The following is a 12,401-nucleotide window of genomic DNA, read 5'->3' as shown; positions in this document are numbered from 1 at the left end:
TAAAACTTTGTTGTTTAAGATTTAAAACACTTGTTTAACATTTTATGCAACTATTGCACAGTTAATATGTTATACTGTGATATACCTAAAATGACAAGTTTGGCTTGTCAGGTTAGCTGCTGTGTATAGGGTGAATAATACATATACTTCGTTAGTTTCTGTGATTCATCATGCGTGTCACTGATGTATCCATGGCAACTAACAAACAACATATTTTGTTTGTCTATACGAACATGGATTAAGTCCATGCCGTAAGTATCAGTCGATAAAAGGATTGATTAAAATTTTCTCTAAATGCCCGGTCTTTAAAGCCCGTATAAAGCTTTGGCAAATGGTTTTTAGTAATGTTAAGAAAACTCGAGTATCATCTAAGATATCATCAATATTACAAAATGGTAGCAGTTATGGAAGTTGTGTTCAGCCGTACGTTAGAATATAAATTTGAATTTCGAAATTTTGTATTTCAAATAAGCGAAAGCTTTAGATTATCATAACTTTATTATTTTACATCTGGTTTCGTTGAAATATTTAATGATACGATTGGTTGTATTTATTCAAATAACTTCATGTGGAAGGACTTGACCTTTAAAAAGAATCTATCAATAAATTCATTGTGTTAATCGTTTTCTAAATGTAAGATATAACTCACCCTTGTTACCCTTTTCGATATGAAATTTGTTCCAAATGTTGTAAGCAAATAATGAATAATTTCATCTTGATTTTCAGCTCGGTATGACTGTGACTTTGGCCAAACGACTGGGATTTGCGACTACACGCAGGATACAGACGATGACTTCAACTGGACAGGTCAGAGGTCATATTCAAATACGAGACACCAAAACATGGCGCCATCAGGTAACTTGGAGGAGTCTCATGTAAATTCAAAATTCATTTCGTATTTATTCATTTCCACGGAAACTAAAGCGAAATAATTGCATAACATATAGACCTACATTCATTAAAATAGCATGCATAAATAGGAATGACATATTGGGGGAATGACGTTTCTCGTGGGAAAAATGCAAATAAAATCCGATCTCGTAGGCCTATACTTAATTCAAACATTCATAAGAAGTGGTTACTCTCAATACATTTGCAGTAGAAATATCTCTTCCAAAAAAAAATAAATGCCGAAACCTTCTTCTGTATGAAATCAAATGTCAACAAAATACGATGCAGTAAAGACTTAGCCTACAAACAATCCCTCTCATAACCATCTCGATGACTTTATCCCCTCTCTTTAACAATGCTCTTGATAATCATTGATACCTGCCATCCCAAAGCCAGTGATAAGTCGTCATTGACGGTTCTCCGTAAATAGCCAGCATAATAATTAGATCTTCGAATGGTATTTAAAAAACACATATATCTTTATAAAAAATAATAATTCTTCTTCTATATATACTGTCAAGGTTTGATGTATTAAAGTGAAATACATCCATGACATCCGTGGGCCTTAAATTTGCATCATGTATGTATTATGTATGTATGATTTTATACCGAATGGATAAATGAATGAATAAACAAACAAATAAATAAATGAATAAAAAAAATTATTGATACGCTTATATGGCAATCCGTTTGAACCATAAATGCGGTTAAAAAAAGTCCTCAGTTCATCGCCGACAATAAGTTAATAATGCGAAAAATTCAGCTTATCCCAAAAAACTAGGTTTATCGCATTTATGGGACGAACAGCTTGCGATATATACCGTACGCAACTTGTCATAGGAGGAGCAGATTAATCCCTTTGCTACTTCTTTCCTGAAGAAACTAGGTTTATAGACGAAACTTTTTCAGAAGAAACTTTTCAAGAAGAAATTTGGTTTATCGCAATTATGGGACAGATGGCTAGCGATGTAGGCCATACGCAACTTTTCATTGAATTTTAATTGCGGGAGCGGATATAGGAGGGGCGGATGAAACCCCTTGCTATTTCTTTTCCTGAAAAAACAAGGAAGAGGAAGACATGCAGGAATGGTGGGAGGGGTTGTCAACCGCAGGATATATCTCAAGTTATACTTAATTTTCTTAAAGGTCAAAGACTTGGATACATGTTACATGATGAATGATATGCTCCTTGTTTGTTATTAACAATATATGATGACAAACAACTCACTCCTTGATCGAAACATAGTTTGCATATTATCAACCAACGTGAGCAGGCAGGTTTTTTTTTAATACATATGAAATATTTGACTGCCTGTTGATTGTTTTTTCCATTTGAACCATCACGAACCCCCCTGTACATTTTAAAATTGGCAAATTCCTATTGGTCACTACACTCTAAAAAAAGGGTTTACCCAATATTGGGTAAAATGGGAACATGTATGTTTGTTGGGTAAAAAGATACCAAATATTTTGTAGATTTTACGCAACGTTGCGTTGAATTTTCCCATTCAAACATGTATTTTGCCCAATATTGACGGAAAAAAATTACCCAGTAAATATGCATGATCCCTTTCTACCCAATATTGGGTAAATTTTACTCTCTGTTTTTAAAGTGTAGTCGTTGTTTCGTACAGGATTCGCTTCCAAAAGTGGTCCTGATGGGCTGTTGCTATTTTTAGATTGATTGTCCAACCTTCATAATTTTAGAACAAATTGTTTGACCCGATAAGTATTTAATGAAACCGAGATGTTTTTAAATGTAAACTTGAAAACCAGCTTAATTTGGTCTTGCAGAATGATGGAGATCTCAAATAAGGATTGTTTCCCAAACTAACCATTATTATAATAGTCTATGAATTATGCCAGTTCGTATGGTGACCACTCGAAACCAGAATCACCATGATCGGTGTTGCTGAGTAGGACTGTCTGCCTGATTTCATTTATTGTAGTTGTAATATTGCTTGTGTTTTTTAATGGAAATAAATTAAAATATCAAAATCTCCACATTTTCAGATACCTTCGTCTGCGCGTGCAAGGAAGGTAACCGGCCAGCGTCCGGTTCTGTTGCTCGGTTCCGATCGGGTATCTTCCCTGCCGCGGGCAATTCCATGGTAACCGTCTCCTTCTGGTATAACATCTACCGCCGGGATGGCGGTGGGTTGCAGGTGTTTATCATGAATCACGGCTCGACCAACGACAAGAGGATGCTGATGAGGAAGGGAAGCGAGGCAAGAGGATGGAGGAGGGCTGATTTCAATGAATCCGTCTCGGAACCGTTTCAGGTACAGGCTCTATCAAATATAAGTCAAACCCGATATTTAATAGCAAAATTACCCCCCCCCCCCAAAAAAAAAAAAAAAAAAAAAAAAAAAAAAAAACATGATTTAAAAAAATAAATGATAAAACTAAAACAAGGAAAACGCTAAAAAATAATCAAAATCTGATGGAAAATAACAAAAGTTATATGGCATTTTAATTTTTCGCTCAATTTCATAGAACATACATCCTACAGTCGGTATATGCCTATGACCCGTTCCACATACACCCTCTTTCTTGTCTTTCGGTAGTAGCCCAGACCCGCCCCCCCCCTTCCCATAACAACAACACCCACCATCATGCAGTGGTTGGACACTGGCCATCGAGGCTGATGCTACAGTCACACATACGAAACCGACTCATATCGAATTAATCTATATTATATTATTACGAATGGCATATCATCATTCGGTTTGGAGTCGGCCCGGATTCCATGGTTTCGTTGATGTAACTGCACCAGACCGATTAACTACAATTCAATTTTTTAATTCAGTTCAATTCAATTCAATTCAATTCAATTCTTTATTCAATTTCCATTCAAAACATAATACAAAGTAATATAAATCAAGTACAATTTTACAGACGAGCATTCTTACTTCGTAAAACAAAAAAAAAACAGTATAATATTGAGCATAAATGGAAATGAGGGGGGTCCACTAAAAAGCAAAGCTTGTAAAGCATGTAAAGTGTGGATCCCCTTGGTAATGAAGAAAATATAGTCGACTTATTCATATATTCGGTTTGGAGTCGGTTTCAATGGTGCATGTAACCGACTCCAGACCGATCACGTTAACGGGGATGACATCACTCGGTTTGGAGTCGGTTTCATCGATGTAACCGCCCGACTAGTTAAAGATACTACGTTATTTACGTTATTTTGAATGGTATATTATTCGGTTTGGTTTTGGAGTCGGTTTAGTAGGTTGGACTGTGGCATAAACCGAGTGACACGAAACAGGTAGCAACCAAATGAACTGATACCTGACTAATCATTGGTCACTTCTATTTTAGTGTTTTTCGTGAAGGGCATCTCTAGCAGGTGCTTCATCCCAAAATACCCCCATATTACCTCTTTTAACTGGATTTGAAGTCTGTCATAATTGTTTTTCATTTTTGAATAAGGTTGATTTTTTTATAATAGTATTTTGTGATAAAGAGAAAGTATCATTTGCTGCAGTCGGGGACTGCATTTCACTGGTTGCACAATTAATGACAGTATAAATAATACAAATTAAAACAAAAATTATTAAACCGTATATGAAATTAAAAGAAGTTTATCAAAATCAAGTCGATGTACCCCCCTCCCTCTTTTATTTTCTGCCTACTAGTATTTGACTATCATTGAAATTTAGACTAGCCCACTCTCACCAAAAAAAAACATAACAACGAAATGGAACAAGATTATGTGACACTAACCCTATAGGGTACACTTGAGTAATTAAGACTCCCAATTCACTCGCGTGCTAAATCCAAGCTCATCAAAAACAAAATCATTAAAAACCAGTCCTTCAAAATATTTCGTTTTGAATAATTTTTGGTCATTTTAAAGCGAGAAAAATCGGAACTGCTTTGCCAACTTTAATTTTTAAACATACAGCCTAGCATCCCAAAGGCCCAAATCATGAAAGAATATGAACATTGAATTAATTTTATCATTCTTTATTTGATATACAATCATTTTCTTTAATCTTGATGAATTATTCTAATCAATAAATCCTGCGATCTTTACTTACGCCTGTCCTAGATGCATCAAGTTGCCCATGATTTTTAGAGTTACAATTGATTGCAACTCTTTCTGCAACGGGCCCCAGTATACCCATCTCCCAAGTGCGCACACTCTCTCTCCCACTCTCTTCCTCTCTCACATCCATTCTACTTCAAATGTAGATACATTTTCATTCATCTTTATATTCATCGATCGTACAAAATTGACATAGTTTATGAAACATTTTCTCCATTTCAACAGCTCATATTCGAAGCGACGGTAGGAGAGACTCAAAACAGCGGCGTTGCCCTTAGCAACCTGTCCTTTACGGTTTATAGTCCTCGGAAATTTACAGGTGAGCCTGCCATGATAATCTCTACCGCCAGGTGTGTTTGACAGGGGGGTTCATCGTTACGAACTTGGCTGAGTATACCTCGAAATTTATCTTCCAGAAATCAAATTTAAAGTTTGCATAGAGTGTACAATCATGTTTCTGGTCACTAGGGTGGGAAAGCAGTATGGAAAAATAAGTTTTTGATAGTTTAACCAAATCTTATCCTTGCCATTCGTATATTAAGTGGGTTTTTTTTAATGTATATATACATTTTTAATTTTGACTTCGAAGAGACTCGTTGCATATTGAAGGAGTATCTGAAAATAAGTCATCATCATGCATTTTTCCTTTTCAATTACATTTGATGATTTTCAGTTCAGGGACTGTTTCATAAAGAGTTCAAACTTTTGTAACTTTGTCATGGTTAGATTTAAGTGTTATACTTTTTTTTTCTTCTTGAGTGGTCCACACTTTACAAGCTTTGCTTTTTAGTGGGCCACTCCATTTTTCCAACATATCTTGCATATTGTTATTATCAAATTGGAAATATTATCTTCTGTACCAGGTGTATATTCTTTATATTTGGTTTATTTGAATAATTATGTCATTTATATTTTCTGCTGTTATGTTTCATTTATTGTAATTATTGCATTATAAATTTTGTTGGAAAAATGAATAGATAAATGAATGAATGAATGGTAACTACCATGCTAACCTGGCTTAGCAGTCAATTGCATAACTGTTGTAACTCTTTGTGATATTGGTCCCTGTATTTGCACTTTTAATGTCGTCATTGTAAGCTTATTTTCTGAACATACATGTCAAAATAAAATGTGGGAAAAGAAAAAGAACAGAAAAGGTAAAAAAAGAGAAAACATTGAAGAAGAGGGAGAACAATAAACAATAACAAGAAGAACAGGTAGGAGATGGAGAGAAGAAAATGTAGATCGGAAAAGAAGGAAAGGAATTAAGGAGACGGAGAAGAAACACAAAGTGAAGTAAGAAAGAGAAGGCAAAGGTCATTACAAAGTATAAAGAGAACAGCCGTGGTGGGGGAAAAGAATAAGAGAGCAAGCCCCCCCCCCAAAAAAAAAAAAAAAAAAAAAGAGAAAAGTTTCATGACCAAGAAATAAAATGGAAAGAGAAAGACAATTGAAGGAACGGGAAAGGGGTGAAATTTTACATTAGATTCTGAATAAAATGTCAAAATCTAATACAAAGTAAGATATTTGTATCAAAATCAAGGGTCAACATTTTTGCTCGCTCGCAGCTTTGAAAATAAAATTTGCCCCAAACGCCATGCCTGGTCCCCTAAAGAGTTTTGGCTCATTTACGCCACTGCATATAGGCCTTATAAATGGATAAGTTGGACAAATTAAAAAAAGAGGGGGAGGGGGGCAAAACTTTCTAATCCCTTTTTATGTTGGCGTTTTTGAGCTTCACATCTCTTCCATGTTGGCCAAATACATAAATTTCACATTGCACCTGCGTCATTAATGACGTCATGTTAATGTCGGTTATAGTGATTGAGAGACTCATCGTGTTAAAAGATTGCAGTTATCCCCGTCTATAATCAATTTGATTAATTACATTATGATTTCTACAACTAGATAGAGAAACAGAGGCCTACCTAACAAGCATTGCAGCACGTGGGACTGATTGTAATTTCTTGAACGTTTGGGGTTAACTTGATTTTGTGAAAGGATTTGAGTTGTCAAAAATAACCTGTGATGATAATTCGTGGATAAACTTACAATTATGTGAGTTGTAGAGTAAATAACGCAAGAACAACGAGCAAAATCAAACGAAATAACGAACAGATCAAATCAGGAGAAATTGCTGTTGATTCAGAATTTTCCTTTTTTTCTCCTTTTTATGCGACATAATGGTATATTTTCCTTTAAAATGAGAGAAAATTATCATTGTTATCAGAGCCTAATAAATAATGGCACATTATCAAACAGGTGCTATTCGGAATTAACAAGTAACCACACAATAACGTAGGATGTAATCCCACATATTAGCGCGTAAAGGCATGAACTCAGTAATCAATTAGCTTATCAAAAATGCCAAAAGCATGGAATACAGAGTGATAGTTTGATTTAATTAGGTCATGTAAGATGAGATTAAAATATTACAAAAATGTTGTGAAAAGACTTGTTTGGGTTTCTTTTAAGATGGAATTATTACACACGAATATCCACACCGAGTGCAAATTTTCCCATCGATCCAAAAGTATAGCAACTGCGAAAGCTATATAATTCGTTTTTTTTTTCTAAATAATTACTTCGGCGGATCTGGGGTAGGGGGAGGGGGGGGTAGTGGTTTACCTCTTCCCCCTTCCCTACCTGTTGGCAAGGGTCGCGCAAGCAGGACAGAGGCGGATCTATACGGGAGGGGATGGGTATGGACCGTATGGACTCATTACGTTACAGCTCATCGTCATTGGGTCAAACCAAGTGGTCAAACCCAGGCGCAGATCCAGGGGGAGGGTGGGGGTGCACACCGTTAAATTGCAACACAAAAAGAGAAAGAGAACAACTCAAAATGCCTTCATTTGTGGGTGATAACCCCCCATTTTTTTTTTTTGGGGGGGGGGTGCTTTTCAACTGTAAACTTTTTTTCTAGAAACCAAGCTCCCTTCATTATTGCGTAATAGCAGAGCGAGACTAGAGGCGCCGCTCGTCAACATATAAATGTTTTCTTTTGTGAATAATATTCAATAGCTGTTTTCAAAGTCAGCACTGCTGCTATATCGAACCGCGTAATGCAGGCGAGACTGTCAGAGGCGTTCCACTTGTTTTATTCTTTTCTGATGCATTTTTTTTACAGGGAGAAGTGAGCACGGTGGGATAGTTGACGGAACTTCGACATTGCCCGTAGAGGGAGCTGGTAATATTTCACAAGGAATTTCTGAGGATGCAGTACGTAAGTTGCCAATTCAACTTTTACTGGATTATGTTCGGTAGTTTTTCAATTCAATTTTAGCTGAAATGAATTCTTCGCAGTAAAAAAAGTAAAAAACGGATAAGGTTTTCTGGTTAACTTATATTTTACCGCATTTTTTTTTTTCCTAGATGGCCGGCCGTCTCTTGCATTCCTGATTGCCGTAGTCGCGAGTAGTGCCGTGGTCGTCATCCTCATTCTCTTCGTGGTCGTTGTGGTGTGCCTCGTTAGAAAGATTAGGTTGGTCAATTTAATAGATTCCCTTGACTCCGAGCCCCTCATCAACAACCATTTTGTACATTACATGTCAGTTGATGATAGAGGGTGCTATTGCGGAATCTTTGATATGTCTCATCTCACTTCTCTTGACACAGAGTTGCTTTGTGATCTGCTAAACTAAACTCTATTTTGTATCATTTTAATTTGTATATTTTAATGAAAAGGGGTAGAACTACATTTTTATGTCGAACGTACTTGGAATGTCAATATTTTACCAAGAAAATCTGCATGTTCCACTTTGCACAATTTCGGGTATAGTTTTACTGTCTTAAACTCAAAAGCTAAACGTATTACTTTGTCTCTGCAACATCCTGAACCTAACAGACACTTAAAATCTATGAAGCCTCAGCTTTGAATATTTGGTCCTCAGACAAAATTTATATCTATATATATAATTCATCTATTTTGCTCTAGGATTTTGAGCTCCACCGCTCACCCTTACGAAGAGATCTCATCTAATAAATCAGAACGAGGCACCATGGAGATTGCCCCTCAGAAGGACGTCTTCATCAACGAGAACGGCTCCACCTTACCACGCTGGAAGCACTTGTCATACCTCTCCGCACACGACAGCAACCGCTCCAGCATCTACGCCGAGATCACAGAAGCCGAGGAGCGTCGTTCAAGGTTCCATCGATCGGGTACAGGTACGACTGGAGATTCGTTCGTCACCGCGTATTCCCTGCAGCACTTGATAGACCGCGCCAACACAAACGTCATCACCAAGTCGACGGAGACGTCCAGGCGACAGAGCGAGAGCGGATGGGTGGACAATGTGATCTACGAGAGCGGATCGGACATGCGAGAGCTGACGGCATCTGAAGATAAACCTGACAGAGAAGTTCCTACCTACAGGAGATTCACAGGTCCAGGTGCGTTTGGGTTTGGAGGAATCAATGCAGGATGGATAGAAGACCTGTCACGATCAAGAACTCTTTGAAACGTCCCGTTGGCATCAGTGTATAGCCCATTAGTTATCGGTGGATGAACAATAAGCCGAAAACTCCAATGCAACAACCGATCTCTGCAGTAGTTACTTGATAATCTACGGCAAGTGATGAGAGCACCAGAGTTGAAAAAGACACCATGAAGGGAACGAAGGCTAGTTATTCACAATTCTAATTCTCTGAGCACTCTTAAAGGACATTTTAGGTTGAAAAAAAAAAACCTCATGTGGAGCGGTCCGGTTGACTCTATCCGTCAGTTGGTCAGGACTAGAAAGTAAACTAAAACTTAGTTCTGTCGAAGGTTCTTCATTATTTTCATTGAAGAAACTAGAGTAGCTCCTACCAATATTTGAAAGTAATAATGTCAGATGGTTCGAGTCCACGTAAAACAAATCTTTCAATTTCCTTAAACATGTCCGCATGGAATCAAAATTATCCAAAGACTGTTTGGAGTATAAAAGAATATGGTACCTGGTATCTGGTACACTACCGGCAAAAACACCGAAATTTCGAGGCAATGTAAAATTATAATGAACCGAAATTGGACGGGCGGAATTAAACCCATTACTGAATCCACTTCTTTGTTGTGCTTAATTATCTAAGGAGACGTGTAAAGTTCAGTGTACATATTTGAGTCTGTATATACGTTGTTGAGTATAATCTGGGATAGGCTTTGTAATAGAGAAGTTGAGAAATACACCTTAGACACGACTTAGCTTTATAAATATCGACAGAAGCGGCTTAGGCCTGCTTTTTAACTAGTAAAACGAAATAATACAAATCTGTCACTATTTCGTGACTAACTCAAGTCATATTGAAGTTTTACATGACAAAACAATGTGCACTTTTTTCTTTCTTCCCATCTCAAGGTCAGTAACGGGCTTGCAAAGTTTACAGGTTGACCCCGAGAATGACATTGTACATTTTCTGATTTTCCTCTACACATAATAAGTTGTAATTCTGCACCTTTCAAATGCAATATTGTGATCTCGTTTTGGGGCGCAACTTTGCACCCTGAGACACGTTTAAAAATTTAATGGCGCAGATAGGTACATTTTACACCCTTGGGCATGTAGGGGGTGCAGATGTGTACCCTTCATGGAAATCACCAATTCTTATGCATTGTAATACAATGTTCTTAGTGTATAGTGGGGAAAAATCGGAAAAGGAAAAACAATGCTAATTTTGGGCGAGATTAATATTCTTTTGGTGGGACACATATTCACAAAGACAATAATTTGTTATTTGACCGATCTTTCTTTAAGAGTGTAGGTTGGTCCTAACAAACACTCTAAATTCCAAGGATTTTAAATAAATCCAGATAGGCTGTGAATAGTGACCAGCCGAATGTTAGATTAAGATTTAAACCTTGATTTGAATATTAATCTTAAAGATTTGAATTCAAATGTTTTGAGATTTAAAAGTTAATCCTTAAGGTTTAAAATAAATCCTAAATTCGGTTGGTCACTATTCACAGCCGATCTGGATTTATTTTAAATCCTTGTAATTCAGAGTGAATCGGGTGAAACTCAAATCATCATGCACATGTGTATTTCTCATTTAGATGTCATCTTGCAGGGACTTTTGTAATTTGATAATATAAGTAAATAAAAATTTGAAGAAAAAAAACAATGGGCTTCATTTGTTCTTCAGTTTGGTTGTACGTGATTGTATATCAGCCTTCGCCTACGACTTAGAATACGTCAATGAGATACACAGTAAAAAAATATAAATTTAATTTTCCATATCTAATCTTCATTAAACTAAACATGATTGTTTAAACGGTTAAACAAATAATGTAAGGTTCATATTAATATATAGTAAACAGCGTTGTATAAAATCCTAAACAGCGTTTTTACTGAGTATAACATGAGCGAAAAGGGTGGAAGCGCGGTTATAATTTAACCGTAAACATGGTAATTGTGCTAACTGGCTAATGTATAAAGGCAATGTTTTTAGTATGAAGCAATATTTTTAGTATGAAGATGATAAAGGTGAGGGTGACGGTGACGGTGATATGATGATGATGATGAAGGCCATGGAGATGATGGTGGTCATGATGGAGATATTGGTAATGACTGAATCGAAGGAGGAATGAATTCACGACAAAAAAGGATACGACACAGAAATTTTACTTCAAATATTCTGATAATAACATAGATTTAACGTTTGCCTTAATGAGTGAAGAGACGAAGATTGTTTTACAGACTCTGGCAGAGAGTTCCACAAATCTGGACCATGGTGTCTTCTGGATCTCTGCGCAATAAGCAATTTGGGGTTGATTAAATGGAAATTTGAAGAGTTACGGGTAGGGTATGAATGAATAGATGTATTCAGAGTATAAAAATTGTGGAATGAAGGTGGGAGCATGTAATTTACGTACTTAAACATAAGTAGTAAACTTTGAAGTGAATTTATGTCAAATACTGTTAGAGTCTTTAGTTTATGGAATAATGGATTTGTGTGTGATGAATATTGGGAATCAGTACAGATTCGAATTGCTTTTTTCTGTAACAAGTATATTGTATTAATTTTAGTTTTTGCACATGTTGCCCAAACTATGTTGCAATACGATATATAAGGTAATATTAATGAATTGTATAGTATGATAATAGCTGTATGTGGAATAATGTTTTTCATTTTGTAAAGTATACCTACGTTTTTAGAAATACTAGTAGTTATACAACGTACATGTTCATTCCAATTTAAATTTTCATCTATTGTGACACCTAAAAACTTTGTTTCTCTTTTCCTTTTGAGAGGAATATTATCTATGTTTATATTGAAAGGAAATTCGTTACCATGTGAGTGTGTATACTTGAAATATATAAAGTTTGTTTTATCTATATTGAGTGAAAGCTTATTACACTTAAACCACAAAGATAGGTTTGGCAATCACGGTTAATTATATCTACTAAAGTTTCTAAGCTATTATGTGAACAAAAAATGTTGGTGTCATCTGCAAATAATACATATGATAACA

General features: G+C 36.2%; 1 protein-coding gene across 1 annotated transcript in view; it reads left to right on the top strand.

The window, feature by feature from the left end:
• The window catches only part of LOC129280593 (uncharacterized), a 37,630-nt gene extending 26,594 nt beyond the window's left edge, over positions 1–11,036 (top strand). Inside the window, exons 2-7 of the mRNA XM_054916594.2 lie at positions 727–855; positions 2,905–3,173; positions 5,174–5,267; positions 8,079–8,174; positions 8,324–8,432; positions 8,886–11,036. Of these exons, the coding sequence (XP_054772569.2) occupies positions 727–855; positions 2,905–3,173; positions 5,174–5,267; positions 8,079–8,174; positions 8,324–8,432; positions 8,886–9,411 (1,223 nt within the window). The 3' untranslated portion in view covers positions 9,412–11,036. The remainder of the gene's footprint in view (positions 1–726; positions 856–2,904; positions 3,174–5,173; positions 5,268–8,078; positions 8,175–8,323; positions 8,433–8,885) is intronic.
• The last annotated feature ends 1,365 nt before the right edge of the window (positions 11,037–12,401 follow it).

Source organism: Lytechinus pictus, chromosome 17 (genome assembly GCF_037042905.1).
Source record: "Lytechinus pictus isolate F3 Inbred chromosome 17, Lp3.0, whole genome shotgun sequence".
NCBI lineage: Eukaryota > Metazoa > Echinodermata > Echinoidea > Temnopleuroida > Toxopneustidae > Lytechinus > Lytechinus pictus.
This window is presented reverse-complemented; position numbering and strand designations above follow the sequence as displayed.